A 21,204-nucleotide genomic window follows, 5' to 3' on the forward strand; every position below is an offset into this window, starting at 1 on the left:
AGCTCAGTGTTACGGCTCATAAAGGTGCCACCGGGCACTTGGGTGCTGATCAGACGTTGCAGCACATTTTCAGGATGGCTGAAGAAGGTGTATCCTCGACTGTGGGTGGAAAACAAGATGTCCTGTCCACTATTACACTGTAGAGATTTCAAGTAGCTCTTACTTGAAACGTGTTTCATTTCCAAAGCATCAGACAGGGTTAACTGTAAGCTCCAGATAAAATTAAAACATTTCTCTAATTAATTTGTTTGCAAACAGAAACAAATACATATTAAAGATGCCTAAACATACTGTGTGCAGAGATAAACAAAAAATCCGTATTGTTTCATAGATGCGCCCTTGAATTGTCAATCGTTTAGTTGCATGAAGCAGTGTACAGCTTGAAACATGACTGCCGCTTAAATGGAGCCTTTTGCATGCAGAGTCAGGAAGGCTGGCTGCTTAGCGATTCCGTGTGCTTTTATTAATTTCCTCCGGCAATAAGTGATATATTTCTGCAATCTTTCTAAACAAGTGCTTAGAAGATTAATAGTATTGATAATTATCAATATGGTTCCATAAACACGTATGTTACATAGATCTAACGGCCCTTATAATTCCTGGCTCGTGTTATACGGTGTGAAGGAAATATCTGTGTACTTATTAATAACTCCCTTCTCCTTGGGGAAATAGCTACATTATGTTGTTTTCTTCACTGTAGGTTCAGGCCAGTATTTTAGAGGAATGTGAAAAATGGAAAAATAAGTCTTGCTTTAAAAAAGTAACATTCCTGTACCTCAGTCTCTGGTCTTGGAGCAAATGGAGTGCATATAGCTTGAGGGTCAGCTCTCACCCTACAGAGGATGAGGAGCCATTGCTGACCCTGGCGGCAGGCAGGGACTCTTTCAATGCAAGTCCTTGACAAAGAGAATGATGCGACTTCCATGCTGCAATTCCTTTTTGCCCAAAAATAGAAATATATTAAATGACTTCATAATCATCTCTGCAATTTATGCAGATTCTGCACACTTCAACACCTACTGAATCTGGGCTCAGACTAATCTATTTACGTGCCATAAACATCTCTGTTATAGAATTTGGAAATAAGCTTTATGAATAGCAAGCTAAGGAAAAGAGTAATTAAATGTCTAACCTTCTGGCGAGAGACCTTATACGTACCTGACTTCTTTTGGTAAAATATTCAGAACAGCAATTAGGTCCAAGCAACTATTCAGCGCAGTTTGATGCTCAGGAATATTCTGCCAACAGATGGTATTTTTCTAAAATAATGTGTTCAAATTCATTTGTTCATTGTTTTTTGGTTTTGTTGTTGTGTTTTTTTTTTCTTGGGGGTAGATCATGTTCAGAGCAGATGGATTTTTTTTTTTTTTCCAGAATATTTTGCAGCAAAAGGTAAATCTTTCTGGAGCATATGCAAACTTCAGTTTATTTGAAAGCCTGGGATTTCCCCAGTTTCTGGTGGAAGGGGAGAGCAAAAGGGCACGTATCTGGCCAATTAGACGTTTTTGCTTCAAATAGCAAGGGATGAGACAATTTCACCACAATGTGACCACAGGGTTGTTTTGGGGGTTTTTAGACACTTTTAAAAGAACATATTTGACCTAGTATTTGGAAGTATTTTATCTGAAATTTAAAAATAGAAGTTTTACCTTTCCCAACCTAGAAAATTTCAGCTGAAACAATTTCACCTTAGTGAAGTTGTGTAACTGAAAGCACAATTATTGATAGCGTTATCAGTTCTAGCTCCTATATGCATGTGATGTATAATCACAAAACCCCTATTTGCAAATATGTATTAAAAAAATGTGTTTACATGCCTTTATATGTGTGTGTATGGATGGATGTACATACATGCACAGACCTTTGCAATATATAACCCTTAAGATTTCTGTTGGTTTGCAACCTCTGAGTAAGCTCAAAATCACAGTTCAAAGATTACATCAAGATAGATAAAAATTGGTATCAATTTCCTTTCTCATGTTGGTTATTGTCACATAAAGTGGCCCTTCTAGTGTCATTTCCTATTCCTGTTACAGACTGTAATGAGTAGCTGTTACAAAGATAATACACCTATATTACAACCCGGACCCTGAAATCTTGTGAGCTGATGGGTTGACAGGAGGTATGCATTATTCAGGTGTTAGACAGTCTCATTAAACAAATTCAGCAAATGAGGTCAGGTTGTTATTTAAAAATAAGATTTTAAGTATTAAGCGTGATTAGTATGTTTTGTTTTCATATGTCAATGCAGAACCTTGAGCTTTCGGCTGATGCAGCCACTTGTTGAAAATTACCACAGTTTACATTTTTAATTAAATTGGCTAAACCCTTAGATTTGATTAGCTGTACGTTACAGCATATTTGCATACGTGGAGATGTAGTTGTATCCAGAAGTAACTGGGTTTCTGATAGCTGAAAAAATATGAATTATTTTAGCCATTATTGCCTCATCGACATTTTCGGAAAGTAACTTAATCTGGGCTATTTCTTTCCCATGGAAATGCTGCTCCTGGTGAACTGCAGCTGCTGCTGCCTCTGGTCCTCAACCGGGGCTGTGTCCAAGTGCAGTGGCATTCCTTATCTTCTCAAGGCACTCTTTGGAAATGTTATTCTGCCCCAAAATAACTAGTTTTATGGTACGTGAAAAAAGTTCTGGGCTGCTTCTTCAGGCATTTACACCCCACTGAGATGAATTAAACTTACCTGAAGCCCCTCTCCCCTGTGGCACTGTTACTGACACTCTGCATCTTCTGCTCCCCTGACCCTGGTTCTGTCCCTCCACCCACTTTTCAGTGTCGCATCAAGCAGTCACCAGGTGATGCGCGGCGACAGGCTCACTCGTGGGGCCGCGGGTGCCTGGCTCTTCGGGAATTATCTCACAGCACAAACACCGCTAAATGCAAAGTCCTTCCAGAAAGGTCTACAGCCTGTTTGCAAAGCTCTCTGCCATAGATGGGCGTTTCTGAGCTCAGTCTCCATTACGCCATCAGCCAAATTGTATGCGGTCCAGTTAGAAACTTAAGGGTAAATAATTACATCAGTGTGTTGCTAAAATACATCCCGATTACATGTTTTGGCTAGTGAGTTACCATGCCCAACATGTCAATAACTATAATGTATATTATAATAACAGGCATCTGTTTATTTTGTTCTGTCATTAGATTCTGTAATCTCTCATTGCTCATGTCAGCCATGACCGGCATGAACACCTTTAATTATCTTAACTTGCAGAATTAACTTTCAGCCAACTGGAAGGGAATTTTTCAAACCACTGGCCCGCTGAATGACCATATGCTAATTCCTTAGTCCTCCATCAGGTCTCCAAAATGCGCGCTAACAGGCAGTAGGACTGAAATCACGTAGGTCCTGCTCACAAGCTGTGATTACAGCCTGACTTGGTAAGTGCTCTTGGAATAAAACCGATGCGGTTTGTAGTGCCGCAGATGGTTTTGACGCATTAGGTTTAGAAACGGCTGCTGTATATAATTTCTACTCAGATAAGGGCACAACCTCAAAATACACGATAGTAACCATGTGAATCGAGCAGCACTTCTGTACCACAGAAGAGAGCTAAACCAGTCATTGCAAATCATCAATAAATGCAGATAATCCCATTTGTACCTGTGCTTTCTTTGAAAAAAGTGTCAGGTAGTGCATATTGTAATCCAGAGAATCTCAGAGTGTGTCTCAAAGTGTCCTTCAATACACTTGTGCCAGACACTTAGCATGTAATGCCAAATTAAACCAGAAAAGTCTTGGGAGCAGCATGATGTTGACTGCATTAACATCTGCATATATGTAATAGGAAGCTGAGGGGTACGTAACACTGGCAAATAGTTGGCATGTGTGCTGCGGCAGCTGGTACCTGGGTGGCCAGTCATCCCGCAGCAAGGTCTTGTATGAAGTGAATCGGAAATCCTGCCAGCGTGGCATTTTTTGGTAAGGGGAAAGTAACTCAGAGAATTCAAACGTTAGGCAGCTTTGGTAAGGCTGGGTGTGAACAGCATAACAGAACCATCAGTAGAGCAAGTACCCACAGCTGTCAGTCACCGCCCTCTGCAGAATTAAAAAATAATCCACGAAGAGAAGAGCCAGACCAGTGTGGACCCCTTTCCTGTCTGTTACTTGCCACACTTGAAAATCATGAAAACTGTATTTTTTTGAAAAAAGAAATGTTATTCAGTGAGTTAAACTTTCTGTATAGATTTTCACTATATGAAAAGAGGAAGGCAATAGTTAAATCTTACACCTCACTCTGTAAACTAGCTCAGACTTGGAATTAAAGATGTGAAATGTCATTTCCTCTTTGTTACTGACCCATTTTGCCTAGGCGGTAATGTATACCGCGTGAGCTGTGCTACCTTAGGCAAAGCAAAGTGAATTAAGCTATATCAGCTTTTGGCAACTCTGAGCATCGCTATAATTTTCCTCCAGGTCTGAGAATGTCACAAGGTAAAATGTCTGTAGGAATATAAATGCTGAGAGAAACCAGGCTGAGAGAATATCTAAGATGTATTACATATCTTTTCAAAGATAGGAGAAAAACAGAAACGTAAGGAGCTCATAAAAGCTATAATGAAAAAAAATTACGTAGCAGAAGACTTGGTGACTTCAGCATTTGCTTCATCCTGTGTTGTTCTCTTAAATGGCCATGAGCCTGTAGGCAGGCAGACTTGTGCTCTGAGAATGAGTAACATAAGAAATAGAAGGTCAAAAAATAAATCACTGTTTTTAAAATAGGTAATGTTTTTGCTCCTGCATATCACTTCTTAAATCCTTTTTTGCAAGGCTAATGTATTTTTGTCAGCAAATATATTCAAGAGCAAATAATTATCCGTAAAATATCCCAGCAAAGTAACAGGTTTGGTTGCTTTTGGCAGGAGTAATAATGTCAGTTTGTGTGTTATTGAGGGTGTAATATTCTTCTTTTAATACCTGAAAACGGAAAGATGCCTTTCAATGACAGACGTGCTTTGTTGTGTTTGGAGAAGCTCACCCAGCTGTGTAGAGAAAAACACTACATTTGTGCAACAAAGCTGTTCTGCTCACCAAGCAGCTACTCCTCCACCGCTCAGAGTGGAAAGCAGGATACGACAACTTGCCCAACGGCACGTGAACACTCAGCACTTTGCAATTACCTGTCAGGCAATCCCGTAGAAAACTCGGGTTTCTAGTTAGATCCACTGTGGTCGTTAGCTGTGGTTTTGCCAAACTTTTCCATCCTTCTCCCCCCTTGTGTCAGTCCAGCAGGACCCCCCATAACTCCTGCTGGAGAGCTGCAGCATCGGTTAGCTCTGGCCGTGCGTTGCAGCTGCTTCGTCACCCTCAGTCACGGGTGAAGGAGGGCTGCTTTCTGTTGTGGGTAGTCTCCAGTGGCATAGAGACGCCGTACCAGCTTTTATGTTTGCATCTCATCCTTGCCCTGGAAAAGGAAGTTTGATGGAAAATATTGTTTCTGTTTAAGTCCATGAATTGCAGGCTGAAAGTACATGGAGATGTGTGATTAGCACAGTAGGCAACAGCAAGCCAAGGCTGTGCATGGAAAAGAGGGAGAATCTAAGAAGCATCAGCAAAATAGTGATTAATTTCTGCTTCTGGATCAAATGCATTTAAGTTTTGTCTTTTCCTTTGCAAAATAAGTGTAATCTTTTGTCCTGGAGGGTAGTGGTAGGTGGTATGGAGGTTCACATCCAGTGAGCCCAGCAGGGCAGCCACCAAGACGCTTGTCATGTTTCTTTCTTTGACGTCTCCTTTCTTATCCGCTTTATATTTCCTCCTGCAGTTTGGTGTGGTAGAAGGTGTTTGTTCAACATCCCTGTCTCTGTGGTTTGTGAGTGCCAGGCATTCCCCTTCCAGAGGTCGGGATGCAGCTGGGGGCCGGTGGGGACCCATGGGGACAGACCGCATACAGAGCATGCGCTTTGCACTGCGAGGCACACGGAAGGCTGGTTGTTCTAGCAAAATCTTCCAGGGAGGTGCGAATTGACGATGCATCCTGACACAAAGAGCAAAAAAAGTTTTATTATTGTGCTTGTATGCAGAGGATGACTGAAATACAGCGGTCTCTGTTGAGATGTTCATGTTTAGAGAATTGAGGCACACTTTCCACGTGCAAAACCTGGAAGTTAGAGTAGTGAGCAGGATTACCGGCTTTTGGACTTTACCTGCCTGAGACTTTAGTTTGGCAGATCCTCAGCAGGTGTGGGCTGGCATCCTCCAGTCACGCCAGCAGGCCTGTAACTATTAACAGCAGCCAAAGGCTTGCTCGTTTGTCTCTATTTTTATTTATCAGATTTGCATGTAAAATATTTTAATGTATTGTATTAACAGATGTGGGAACTATTGGCTTAAAGCTATTTTTGTAGGTCCAAAACATAATCCAGCTGTGTTTTGCAAGATGAAATTTTGCTACCATACAGATGCAAGTGCCAAGGATAGTAGAGTAGAAATGAGGATGGCTGCATAATATTGCGCCTGTTTGCTTTAGAGGGGAGAAAGAAATCCCATAAAGGGTATTTAAAAAGCTCTGCACACATCAGGACCATGTGAACAGTCCTTAGCGTTTCCAACATTTAAGCAAAGTATAAAGGTTCCTGAGAAAGAACATGTATTGAATGGGTCAAAAATAATCACATTTTAAATGTCCTTGAATACTGATTTCTGTAGAAAATTGATGTGGCTTGCAGCAAGACTATAATATTGGATATATAGCGTGCATGTTAACGTGTCTCAAGTTAATCGTTCACATGATAGGCAATAATGGCCCCAAATAAACAGCTGCAAAGGATCTTTAGCCTGCTCTTAAAACTTGAGGGGAAGCCTTTATTTGCTTTGTTTTCCTTTTTTATTTGTTTCTTCTTCCACTAATCTGAAAATGTACATTTTATATGAAAATGCTGTGTTAAATGATTCCCATGAAACAACCTTGTTTACTCGTTAATTGCACCTTTTAACGGCGTGGAGGATATGTATTTGACCATTAGAAGTAGCATCCGAGCATCTGGCTCCCAATGGTAACTATAATGAGATATTTTGCAATGCCTGTCCTTTGGACTGGCTGGTGAAGGATCGTGCAGACTCAAACCTCCCTTTGCAAAAGCAGATCTTGGGTCCCTTTTCCTCTCAAAAATACAACTGGAAAAGGTGGTACAGGCTTTTCTCCTCGATCACCGTTACATGAGGTTTGAGTTCATTCAGGACGCGGGAGCTTTACGCATGGTCCCCCCTCACCCGGGGGCGAATCCCGTCTCCCCGCTGCCAGAGGTTCCCTGCGAGAGGGGAGCGCGCCGGGAGGCTCTCCACGATTTTACTGAACACGTTACCCTGTTCGTGGGGAGGAAAATTCACTGCCCTGGAAGGCAGGTGCACAACTGGGAGTATGTCTCACAGTTACATATTTAGGGTGCTCAGCTGGAGGGAATAAGATACTAGTTCCAGTCCTTCTTTTGCTTTTCAAAGAGATGGAAAGGGGGGCGCTGGAGTGGAGGCAAAATGTTGTGGTGTTATTGCTTTTGTATGCAAAATTGTGATGAGGCACAAAATTCCTTAGCTTTGCAAGGTTAATTAAAAAAAAAAAGCTCTGAATATTTCTGCAGAACTTTAGTGGAATTTCGACTAGACCAATATCACTATTGTTTTAGGCAGGGTGTGATTGGAGGGCCAGTATTAATTTAGATATTAAATCCATGGAATGGTCTTCGATTTCAACCTATGCTGATGGGTTTTTCCATTTTTGTCTGTCTACCTGCTGCGACGTGTCAGTTCTGTGCTGACCAAACCAGTGTCCTGCGCCGCTTTCGGAGCAGAAGCAGCTGCCAGCATCAGCCCTTGGCCACCTTCCCCTGCAGCAACCGCCCGTCACAACCACATCACTTTCCTCTTCCTCCCTCTGCTCGGTTTCGGCGAGACGAGACTGCGGCGTTGATGGAAGACTGGCCCCAAGTGCAGTATAATTAAAGTCCCATCAGCCAACCCTAATTTTCTGTGTACCATCTACAGTTCTTTTAGGGACCGATTGACTGAGTATAACCTGAACAAGATAATTTAATAATATTAATAACGCTGCAGCAATCCAATTAGGGCTTAAATGAGTTAGGTACTGAGTTTCACGCAGAATTTTGTATTTCTTTCATCTTGCTTCCCCGGCCTGCGTGTCATTATGCCATGCACGCTAGACATGATGAGAAAATTACAGTACCATTTATGCTGATTCTTTAAAAAGGGAAAACCGGGACCAAATAATTTGACTAGCAAATACTGGTCTTTGAATCAGCTTGGGAATTAGTAGGATAAATAAACTAAAGCATTTTGAGTTGGCAGGCACTTCAAGATAAATGCTATCCAAATTACACCCATGCCATTTGGTACATCTCTAGTTATTACCCTTTCCGTTTTGAAAGTAGTATATCAGATTTGGCAGATGTATTCCTTTTTCACAATGGTAAATAACAGAAAAAAAGAAGTTATTAGCTCATAAGCAGAGATAAACAAACATAAAGGGCTAATCCTTTTCTAAAAACTTGGGTAAGGTCAGCTCATGTCTATACCATGAAAAATAACTCAGAAAAGGAGTTTTCAGGAGAAAAATCAGAATTCCTGGATTTGCTTCTAGATATGCCATTGTCATCCAGGCTTGTTATTTAGGACTTAAACTTGCCAGTTGTTGAGTATTATGAACGTGTTAGAAACAAGCATTTGAACATTTGATTTTGACCGCTTAAATGCGTGAGCAATTGCTTTGCCCTAATGCTGAGCTATATTTTAGGTGCTCTGGTACTGTGGATTGCGGGTTTCTTGTCATCCTGCACAACGAAACCTTTCCGTCTCGATGCTGTGGGACAGGCACTGAACAAGTACAGAACTACAGATACGTGGGAAGTTCTGGTAGAGTCAGCGAGCACGTGCTAACAACTGCACGCTGACGGCTTTGGCCTCTCATCCCGCTGTACCATGGCTCTATTACACCCGATGGTTTCCTTCATCCTATTTATCATGTACTTCTGCATTCGTGTACCACTCTGAGATCTTTGGGTGGAAAACAGCAGGGGAGTCAGCTGGACCGTTTTAGACTTCTCTGTTAGGAGTCATACAAAAGGTAGCCTTGTCTAATTATTTACCATATGCCTCATGACATTTAAGTTTCTTACTTATATTCTAGCTGCAATATGGGTATATTTGAAATAAGAAACATACAAACATGTCCAACCGTCCTAAAAAGCAGAAGAAACTGAAGATCTGAAATACCTTTGATTGAAGGGAACTTTGTTAAGGCTCATTCCGCTAGAATAGTAAAATATTGAACAGTTTCTCTTATAAGTATGTAACTGGGCCACCTCACTTTGAAATGAAATCTTTCATCTTTTCCCTTTTTGTTTTGCATCGCAGCGTATATGAATCCTGTTGTGATCAGACCGCTCCTATTGAGATCCCGGTGTTTGCTGTGTGCGGGATGGTTGGGGACACAACACAGTCCGGTGCTTCACCTCTCTAACAGCAGATGCTGAGTGCTGGGCAGACCCAGAGGCGGGTTAAATGGCAGCGCCATGGTCATTTGGGCACAGTGACCTGTTGTTGGTGTGAAGGAGCACGTTCCTCACTGCAGAATGTTCTTGTTCATGAGAGGTGCCAGGCTTCACTTTCAGCTGTGTTTCACTGAAGATCATGACACTAAAGGACAAGCCAGCTTATGCCAAAAAGCATTAAATGCTTCAGAGGGGTGTCCAAGCTACTATTTCCATAGGGCTGCTTTCATTGTCCCATTTAGTAGCCAGACAAGCTGTAAATTGCTCCTTTAATTAAGCATAATTTTATCTCCTTATATATGACAAGAGAAACATCAGGAGTTGGCAAAAGTGCAGGTTATGAGTGGGATGAGTGGACGTTTTTTCAGACTGAAATTGTGGTGTATGAGTTCTGCCAGTGACACCTCCTCCGAGCTTTGCCAAGTGGGACAAACGCCTTGCTCCTGGTCCCGTCTGCTGAAAACGTACAGCACTTTAAAAGGGCTTGATATTGTTTAACGGACTACTTTACGTAAATTCCTATGAATATATGTGTAGACACATCTGCTCTAAATACTTCTGAGTCAAAATCCTAATTCCTACCCAGAGTTTGTGCAGTCATTAATCACGAAGAAACATACCACTTCTCTTCAGGAATATAATCTATGTCAAGACTTCACTATTTTTGACCCACATCCTACAGTTAGGGGTTTTTTTAAGAAATATGTAGCTGGCAGATCAATCATTTTAAAGAAGTAAAATGAGCTCTGGCCACTAGTGTGCAGGGCGTATTGCTCACATCTCCTTTGTACTGTGAATGCCGTATGGCATGAGCTCTCTAACGAGGCTAATGTGTGTGAAGTTCGATGCAGCTCTGTAACAAGGCTAACAGTAATGAAGTTCAAACTGGTTTGGTGATTACTGAGCTTGGTTCAGCCACTGGGACTGGATTCATAGCCAGAAATGTGACGATCCCCGAGTGTCCCTTCGCAGAAGCTTGACTAAGTCTCAGCGTTTTGTGGTGTGTCGCCTTTCCTAGCGTAATGGCTTGAGGTTTCTTGGAGCATGGCTTACAGTGAGGACAGCGTGCTGGGGTGCAAGCTAGGAAATGTGCACCTATGGCACAGTTCTCCTGATGTCTTTTCTGAAGATGCAGATGCTAAGGGTTGGAGTCACACTGGACTAAGGGGCATTCTTTGGATAAAATGTCACGTAAGACGGGAATGGCAAGAGTTTTCTCGGCCTTGAGATTGCAGGTTTTTTCTGTAAAACAGAAAACACATGCGTATCTTGCTCTCTGCACAACATGGTTAACTTCATTTTGGTTTTGTTCGGGGATTCTCATTTGGCCCGTTAGTTAAACGATATATTTAAACTAATACAAATATCAAATGATGGAGGAGGGTGATCTTCTCCTAGAATATCTAGGTCTGTAGACTGGATCAAAGAAAGAGTCCTGGCTTAGCAAGTTTGTTTATAAAGGTGAACTGAAACCGTATGTGTAAAAGGTGTTTCTGTGTAGCTCTTATTTTGAGTGCTGCACATCCTTTATGCCTTACGGCTGCTGAGGCACAGTGCTTATCATCACGCTTGTATAATCAGCTTTTGGACGCTGCTGTGAGTGAAGGCTATTGTATCTCTTATTGGTAAAAAATGTCTGATGCTTTCAGTTCTGTCACTGTCAATCTTAAATCATTGAACTTTCCTCTTTACAGGTGTCTCTGAGAGGAATATTTTTTGAAACATTTGCAAAAAATGTTGTCAAAAATACCTAGCTGCTTCTGAGATTCAATCTAGAAAAAATTACAGTTTTTCTGAGTAATGCTAAAGTGCTGGTCTGAATCAAGGATGGGCACAGACCTTCATGGCAAGGAGCTGCCTTTGGTGATGGTCATTAAAATCCATCTTCACTGGGCCAAGCTAGAGGACTTTGGAAAAAAATCACACTTTCCATGTACTCAGCAGAGAGTTCCTTTTGGCAAGTCTCACGGAGCATCCTAGCGAGCGTGGTCCTTGCTCAGGGGGATGCTGGAAATGCAGGAATTGAGCCAGAAAAGCTTCCTGGGAGTGGGGTAAGGCACCTGATAAACGGGATTTGCAGGACTTCTGACACTGGCAAACTTAAGCACTGGCAGATTACTTGTCTGTGGTCCATACAGTATGAACCAGTAGCTGAACTGAAAAGAGGTTATTATTTTTCATAATCCCTGCACCCCATTAGTTAGATCTTTCACCCAAAAAAGTTTTAAGAGTGTTAGCACTTTTTCAGGTAAACCCTCCCTCTTAGCTCTCTCTTGAGTAACCTGCTGCTGATTTCAAGGTAATCTATAGTAAAATTAAACACTGATCTGTTATTCCTCACTGAAGGAAAGCTCCAACTGAAATCAGTGGGAGCTTGATTAAAGGCATTCCGGGCTGGTCCCACAGTGAGCTGTCATTTTCCCCATATGAAGCTGAGATCTGATGTGTAAATATCCCCTTAATGCCATGCAGTAGGTTTTCCTTTCCCCCACCTCCACCAACACCAGACGCCTTTAGAGCACCCTTCAAAAAAAGCAAAAAATCAGATCATTTATGCTACACAGGTTTGCACTGCACTAGGTTGTAGCAGGAATTGAAGGAAAGCACTTGGAGAACAAACTTCCCCTAAAAATTTCTGTTGTTGGTTGAGAGGAAAAAAATGACTGCAGCAGAATGAACAGCGATAGACAAGGGCTGGCTTTATTAATTTTCAAATGAATACGTGATATTCTGAAATTAAGCCCAGCGTGTAAGAATGGCAGTGTTTCTCCCCATGTGGGAGATGTTATTTTCTGCATGTAAAATATCAAGGGCACCATAAGCTTAGCCTATTTTGTGAAATATGGAAGATGAGAGTTAGACTGGATTCTCTTTTGACCAGTTTGACAACGAGATGTGCTGGGAAGGAATCGCTGGGCATACCACAAAGGGCAGCAGCATAAACCCCCAAACGCCCTGTCACCCGGTCCTTGGCTGGGGGCTGACTACAGATACTCTCATTCTAAGCCACTTAAGGATGAAAAATTGTCTTAGATTACCTCTGCTTTCAGAAGATAGATTTGCTCTAACCTATCAACTTAAATAGATAAGAATTGTGTATTAGAAATGCACATTTGGAAGTACATGCTCTTTCTTAATTAAAAAAACAGCTATGCAGGGGATGCAGGATGAATACTGAAGATGCATGGTCCATCCCCTTCCATTAGCGAGAAGACAACACAAAGCTATAGTCAGATATAAAAGCATTAAAATAATTAATTTTCAGTTTTATTGTGTGTCAACAGAAATGTGCAATAATAAATATTTTTGCAAAAATTGTAGATCAAGCATTTTTCTCTACGTCGGTGTTGTGCTAAAAATGTCCCTGGTTTAATGTAGAACAAATAACCTTCGGATCTCATTAAAGATGTTATTACAAGTGCACAGTGCAACTTGTTTCTGGTGTCCTTTAAAGCAGGTAAGATTGGTAGAAAATGATGACAAATATTAAATGAAAGAAAAAGTAAGATTAGGAAAGAGAAAAATAAATGAGGTTTATATGTAGGTTAAGAACTACTTATTACAAGATCACCAAAAAGGAGTTACAGTATAGGAACAAAAGTGATGTTTTTAGTTGAAGTTTAAATCATAATTAATTTAGTGTGTTAAATAAAAAGTGATGCAGATGCAATGCAGATTTTCATACCTGTACCCAAATACCAACTATCCTTTACTCTAGGTGGCAAGAACCAGTGCCAGGGGAATTTTTACCCATGACAGGTAACACACAGCTGAACGTTCAGTGCGGGAAGAGCCTCTCCCGGAGGCACCTGCAGGTATTAAAGGTGGTAAAATGAAATGAGAGTTTTCTTACTAGAGAAAAATACAGATAGACAACTGACCTCCGGTATTTCAGTTTAAGCCTCCCCCAGCTACCCGTGAAACACTGGTCCACCAGCCCCGAAGGCGCTGGGGGTGCAAACCCGGGCAGCAGCCCTGGGGCCGGTCCAACAGCATCCCCGCATCTCCCAGCGCCACGCAGGGTGCCAGGCTTCTCGCCCACGGAGCAGCCCCGTCATCCTCGCAGGGGAGTAACCGAGCGAGCCAGTCCCGCGTCTTCCAAAAGCTTTAAGGAAAGTTTATTTTCTCCACACGTTCATACAGCACTTTGCACTGTGCGATCCCTGCCCACGCCGGGGCTTCCCGGGAGCTGGCACAACACTAATGAGAGGAAGAAATTGGAGCTGTGCGGTTCCTGGGTGAGACTGATCCTGGGGGCATTTTGCTCATTAATAGGTGTCTGAATCAGCAGGTGTGAAGATGAGGGTCTGGCATTATGCGAATATTGTCATGATTTCTTGACAACGTTTCTGATTTGTGCTGACAATGAAAAATCGCAAGTTTTTTGGATGGAAGACTTTGAGAAGCAATGAGTTTCCATCACCTTCCATTAGAAAGTTGTGATTTGCTTGTCCTGTGTGTTTTTATGGACAGGACACCGTCTGTTCCCGCAGCAGTCACTGTTACATTAGGGCAGGAACAAGAAGGGTAGCGGTAGGAGAAACCAGAACAAAAAATATAAGGAAGTTTAGCTTCTGTTTATAAAGAAGATAGATTGGAGGGATTTAAGATAACTAGTACAGCAGAGCAGGAGAACTTAGGAGATTTTGCTTTTCCTCTAAAGCAGCTTTCTTTTGAAGTGTCCCAAGACACCTAGAAACACTCACTAGCACAAACCACGTGGTCCCTGGCGTCGGGAGGAAGGCAGCGCCGGGTTGATGCTCTGTCTCGCTGATGAAGCGTTCCTGCGGAACGGCACTGAAAGCAGAGAGAAAAAATAGCTGTCACAAGGCGGGAGTGAGCTGCAGAGCTCAGGACCGGATTTCGGATGCTCTGTGGGGAGCAGGGGTGCCCGGGCTCTGCCAGGGCCACAGCACCCCCGTCCCAGGAGAGATGCTCTTACAGCAGCTGTGGATCGGGTTTAGACACCGTTATCTCTGGGTTTTGGGGGCTGCTGGTTAACGTGTCCTACTTCTGCCCTGCACAGATTTTAAAAGCTGCTTTGAAGTAGCTGGATTTTGCCTTTGATTTAAAACAAGAAAACAGAAAGGAAATGAAGAGGCAGGAGCGAGCTCAGTCTTTACCTCATTTCAGGGTGCCAGCGTGTGACTGGGCTCAAACCGGCGCTGAGGGCACCCAGGTTAAGAGGATGACTCCCGAGCCAGGGGGTGCGCGGGTGAGCGGAGCCAGGTCCTGTGGAGGGGCTGGGGTGGGACCACGGCTTCGGTCCCCGCGGGGAGGAAAAGGGACCGGTGGCTTCCTGGAGCTGGAACGCTGTCGCTGCGAAAACAATCATTCTGTTTAAATAGAGGTTTTGTAGTTTCTAGGGATTTCTTGCACTATCCTGAAAATGCATTAAGCCTGCGCCGCTCAGAATGCAGTGATTTGTTCGTCACAAGCAAAAACCATTGGGTTTTTTGCCACCATCACCTTGCAGGCTTCGCACTCATCTTAAGGCTTTTCTGTCAATCCCTTGCAGGCAGTGAAATCAAAATAAGTTACAGTATGAGGTGAAACACCTTATTTGCAGTGTCTGGGCAAGTCATTGGAGTAGCTTTGCATCTTTCTCTGGTAGTTTGGCTTATCGTTGCTGTTATCTATCGAAGGGATTTTAGTTGATATTTTGCAGAAGGCTCTGTTGACTATGTGTTATTGACATATTCTTAGCTTAAAACCACTACCATGTTAAAGCCCTGGATTTAGAAACTTATTACAAGATGTTAATAGCTAAGCCCTAAGAGCTAAGTCATGCAAATATTGCGATCTGTGAAGTTGAATATACAAAAACTGTTTGAACTGCTGACTTAGTAACTGGAGTCTAAAAGCAATCTGTAAAGGTGGCAATAAATCTGAGCACAATCCTCCGCAATTGTTTTCTAATGTGTCCGTGAAATTAATGGCACAGTTGTTGTGAAAGTCGTATCAGGGAACGTGGCTATTTTTTTTCCCGAGGTTAATTATCACTAATGTAATTATTTTTGTACTGATTTTTATTTTAATCAAACATTGCATGAAACAATTTAGTTCAGAACAAGTAGCTTATTATAGAAATGTTTGTGGTAGTGAGAAAAAAGCAGCAATCTTTAAATTATACACATATATTGAGTTACTTTATTCATTAAAATGAACAATTACGTTAGGCCTTATGAGACAGACTAAGCATTTCTTGTTAATGTTTGTTCTGTAGTGAACATAATGAGAATTTATATTGGAAATGGATCACATCCCTCTAGCTCGAGGCATTTATGAACTAGGCAATACGTAGGAGTTGGGAGAGCTTGGGGAAAAAAAGAGTTAGAGTTAACCTCTAACCAAGACGGATGCTGCATTGCTCCGTGGTTGTGGGGAAGGCGCTGCATCTTGGAAAGGGCTTTTTCTTTTTTTGTGGTTTTTGTTTGTTTGCTTGCTTTTGGGGTTTGGGTTTTTTTTCCCTCTGTTCTGTTGTGGTAGGGCAAAACATAGTGCCCCACTGTAACATAGTGGCTCTACTGGATCCAAGTACCATGGAGCACGGCCTGCTTTGAAGTTCTTTTTTCATCAGTTGTTTTGAATGTCCTACAATGAACCAGTTGTGGGGTTTTTCTCCCCATTTATCAGATCAAATCATCAATGGATGACCTGTAATAGCATCGGTCTGCACATTGTACTGTTGAAGATGTGCCAATTAACATGATGATAAGTGGATGATGGGTAGATATGTGATTTCTCAAGACAGGTCTACAGCATCTAGTGCAGTCTAGGTTTCGCATCCTTCCCAAATTTGGCAGAATTGTAATGGAGGAGTCCATTGCGTCCCTCAGTACTGACTTGGTCAAGTGCTAAGTTCAAGATGCAAAACTGTTGGATAGCTGTGAGTACAGTGTGTCTGGCTACATCTGTAAGTGGTGTTGGTTTGGAAAAAATAAATTCCCTAATCCTCTGTGCAAGATTTGTGTTAATTGTAAAAGTACTTTCTCATGATTTATGAAATTGTTTACTGCTTTCTAGATTATGATTAGCATTTTCAGATAATCACTTTTTGATTATAGGATAAGAGTTTATTATATTTGCTTATAGAAATGTAGGATTTGTAAGTATATAGCACTCTTCCTCCATGGATATCAAAGATTTTGTAGGTCTTCGTTATAAATATAATTGACAGCACCTCCAGCTTATAGGTGGGGAAATGGAAGAAAAAAATACGTGAAATGCCTTGCCCAATTTGATCAAACTGGCCTGGGGGCATGGTCAGCAAAAGAGCATGAACCTCCTGAGTCCTGTATCTGCCATTTCTCTAGTTAATCTTGTCATCTGTGTTTTTAATAGATGTCGTTTAGTTTTGAATCTTGGCAAGTAAGGTTGGTTGCATGTTGAAACAGTCTTGGAAATCATCATCCTTAAAAGCATTTTTGTTTCTGTCACATCTCTCCTTCAAAAACAAGATGTAATGTGCAAGAAGTTTAAACTTGTCCTGGCAGTCTGCTGCTCCGTTTTCTGTGGTTTGTATCTCCGAACGCTGCTCGGATGTTCCTGATGCTGGTTTGCCGCCAGCGAGAGCTTGGGCAGGGCGCAGCAGTGTCCCATGGACACGTTAAGAAAGAAGCGACCAAACCAGCGCTGTGGTTCCTGCCCCTGAATGAAGTGCTCTGCAGTTTTGTTTTTGTTGAAGGGCCTCTTACAGCAGTTGTGGACAAAAGTTATCCTTGCTGTTTTATTAGGATTTTATGATCCTGATCCTGCAACTCTGAACTCAAAATCTTTAAGCAAGCAGTTTCCAGTTCATAGTGACTAAAAGTATTGGGAAAAAGTCATTGAATATAAGCAGGTTTAGATTTAAGTAAATGCAAGAAATGGGTGAATATAACAATTACTTGCCACAATAGAAATCTTTTTTAGGTTCAGGTTTTCAAAAGCTAAATTATTTCAAGGAAACTGCAGTAAAAGCTGGAAGAAGGAGGGAGGGGAAAAGGGGGACAGAAAAAAAGTACATCAGGCACAATTATTAGATCCTAAAGCAGCCAAATACACAGATGAACATTTTATTGCATTTGTTTGCATTTCTGAAAGGAGTTATGAAACAATAATTTATTTCAAAGACAAAAAATGTTTCAAAAATATTCTTTGCTGAGTGGGAAAAGTGTCTCTAGCTTGACTCAGATTCTCATCTCCCGAGGCCAGGCTCTGGTGCCAGGTGTTTAATCTGACAGGCAGTTTTCGTCATTAATTTTCTCACTGGAAGCAGCAAAACGCTGCAAATCTTTCTGAGGCCAGTGATACAGCGTTATCATGGTGGTGTCCCAGGAGACCAGAAAAAGGACTTTCCGGAATTTTGCCCGATCTTCTGTTTATCTCTTTACACACAGTATCTGCGCAGAATAAAGTACCTTTAGGCTGTCCCAACTACCCAGCAATGCCATGGAATACGTTTGAGAATATGGAAATTCATCCTTTTATAGCCATAAGGGGGGGTGGGGATATGATAAAACATTAATAATTCTGTGGTTCTGTGAGATATTAGCAGGCAGAAAATTGGTGAGAGTCCTTTCATCACTGGGTCAAAATCCATGTGATTAGGATGCCTTTCTCATTTCATATCGATGCGTGCTGTAAAAAGGGCATCAAGTAACTTCTATGTTTAATAGTTATGATAGAAAATGGAGGCTCCAGGCTGGATCGATGTGTCTCACTTTCTAGCTGTACAGGTAAGTTACAGTTACCCTGTCTCAGTCTACTTTTTAAAAGGGCAAGATACAAATCAGCGATTAGGAAGAGTAAAAGAAGATGCAAACTGTTGGTCAGTTGTTTTCTTAAGGAATCGTTATGAAATTTTTCACACCTGTTTTATGGGTCAGAAATCTTGGCCCTGGTTCCTTTTTCTCACCGTCTTTTTGGTTCTCTTTCCCGCTGATGTCTTTTGTCATGCCTCTGCAGCAAGTTACGCTCAAACGTGCCAGCTTACTCCAGCTCTCTTGCAAGGCATACGCACAACCTAGGAATTCAACTCCAGGTTTGTAAAGGGCTTGTTGGAGGAGAGACAGAGTCGGGCATAGAAATGGATTTCCTGACTCCTTGTAAGAGCTTCCAGTAAGACCAAACTACCATTTACCAGTGCAATTAAATGAGTCTTTGTATTCTCCTTTATCATCAGTATGCCTTCGGCTTCTGTAAGCTACATACAGTCAGCTCAGCACAGTTTGAAAGAAGAGTTCATGGATTTTTTTTTTTTTTCAGAATAAGTTGTGAATATTGAAGGTTAATGAAGTTTCTCGAGCAGTGGCAGATCTCTAGAATATCTGTAATTGAGGGATTATTTTTATAACATTCACAGTAAGGACTCTTGGTAGTATAGTATTTGAGCAGTGTGTGACTTTAGGGTGGGTTTGGTTTTTCTTTTTTCCAAATATATGAAATGAAGATGATACAGGATATATTCTGAATTAAATTAGGAAAGTCCAACTTAATCCTTCAATTTAAGACTTGCAAACCCCAGTCTTACTGTAATTAATAACCAAGGCAGCTGACTCAAGAAACTCATCTTAGAATTTTTTTACTTACAGGGAAAATAGTGGAGCTTGTAAGCATTTAAGTAACCTAAAAAAAAATAGCTGAAATGTTGTTTTTAATAACAATTATTTACATCTATTCTAGGAGACTGGGTTTTATATTTGGAAAAGACACACACACACACAGAGCAGCTATTGGCGACACTGAAATTTTGCTGGTCAGATGAGTTGGTAATTGGTGCAATGAATTGGTGCTGGGAACGTCAGGACCTTCCCAGTGGTTCCAGTCTGGACTGTTTCAGGGGGGCTTCAATGCTAAACCTCTCTTGTTCTTGGAAACTGGTTAGTGGCTTTAGTCTGGAATATTTTGAAATGATTTGTGAGACTAATTTTCTGCAGTACTTAGAAGCCTTTGTGCACATACTTTGGAGTTTAGGTTTCTTACGACTGCAGAACAAGTGAGACTTTCCATTTATTTAATATAATCATCTATAATTTGCATTCCCAGAAGCATGTATGGTATTTCAAAAGCGGAATGTGACTGTGAAATGAAATATTATCTAATTATTGCATTTTTCATTGATGACTACTTTCTTTGTCCTACATATTTCTTACATGGCTCATATTGCAGATCTTGCCACGTTCTCACTGATTCCATGCCCTATATAAGACACATTTCCACCTCATTTAAAATATTAACCTCGTCAGTAGTAGTTCCAAGAAGGGAGATCTCTTGTTGTGGTCTCGGTAAGAAGCCCCAAGCTCTAGATGCATGGAAAGCAGTTTTGTGAACATAACTCCTGCCTTCCCTCAAGCCATTGCAATGTTCTTGCTAATTTTCATGAAACAAGGAAGATGTTTACACTCTACTGTTTTATCTGATGTTGTGTGCCATTCCACCAGAATTTAACTACTAATAAAAATGAAAAATGAGGTTAGTAAATACAGTCAGGCATTAGAGTCCCACGTGAAGACACTAGCGTGTGTAGTTCCTGGTGCTTTTCCAGGAGTCTTCCACATATAAAGTTTATCCATTTGGTTTTTCTCTGTGGTAGGTTCCCCCTTGGTCCTCCCCCCTTCCATTCCCACCCCGGTTGTCTGGCAGTAATGTCTAAATAAAACCAGCCTCTTTCTATTTCACATCTTGCAGATTGATGAAATGCAGTGGGGCAAAGGAGTGCGTGAAGTCCCGTCCTCGGTCTGCAGCCTGCCTTGCAAGCCAGGAGAGAGGAAGAAGATGGTGAAGGGGATGCCGTGCTGCTGGCACTGTGAGCTCTGCGATGGCTATCAGTACCAGGCTGACGAGGTGACTTGTCTGCTCTGCTCATACAACGAGCGGCCCAACGAGAACCGAACGGGATGCCGCTCGATACCCATCGTCAAGCTGGAGTGGCACTCACCCTGGGCTGTGATACCTGTCTTCTTGGCTATGCTGGGAATTATTGCCACCATTTTTGTCATGGCAACGTTCATCAGATATAACGACACTCCCATTGTCCGGGCTTCTGGGAGGGAACTCAGCTACGTCCTGTTAACAGGGATATTTCTGTGCTACATAATCACGTTTCTGATGATCGCCAAACCAAACGTTGCCGTGTGCTCCTTCCGGCGTATCTTCTTGGGCTTGGGGATGTGCATCAGCTATGCAGCCCTTTTAACTAAAACAAACCGCATCTACCGCATATTTGAACAGGGCAAAAAGTCAGTGACAGCACCTAGGCTTATAAGCCCCACATCACAGCTGGCGATCACGTCGAGTTTGATATCTGTTCAGCTTCTAGGTGTCTTTATTTGGTTTGCAGTTGACCCACCCAACATCATCATAGATTATGATGAACAGAAAACTATGAACCCTGATCAAGCCAGAGGAGTTCTCAAATGTGACATTACGGATCTACAAATCATTTGCTCCTTGGGTTATAGCATTCTTCTAATGGTTACGTGTACTGTGTATGCCATCAAGACTCGGGGTGTCCCAGAGAATTTTAATGAAGCTAAACCCATTGGATTCACTATGTACACTACCTGTATAGTATGGCTTGCCTTCATTCCAATATTTTTTGGCACTGCCCAGTCAGCCGAAAAGGTAGGTGAAAATGAACGAACGCGCATCTGATGTATCAGGATTCATTGCAATTATAAATTACATACTGATGTTCAGC

General features: G+C 41.8%; 1 protein-coding gene across 1 annotated transcript in view; it reads left to right on the plus strand.

Annotated features, from left to right (window-relative positions):
• Nucleotides 1–21,204, plus strand: part of GRM7 (glutamate receptor, metabotropic 7) — a 289,326-nt gene that overhangs the window by 226,102 nt on the left and 42,020 nt on the right. Inside the window, 1 exon segment of the mRNA XM_009320090.1 lies at nt 20,193–21,128. Coding sequence (XP_009318365.1) covers nt 20,193–21,128 — 936 coding nt within the window.

The sequence above is a fragment of the Pygoscelis adeliae genome, unplaced genomic scaffold, assembly GCF_000699105.1.
Source record: "Pygoscelis adeliae isolate BGI_AS28 unplaced genomic scaffold, ASM69910v1 Scaffold302, whole genome shotgun sequence".
Lineage (NCBI taxonomy): Eukaryota > Metazoa > Chordata > Aves > Sphenisciformes > Spheniscidae > Pygoscelis > Pygoscelis adeliae.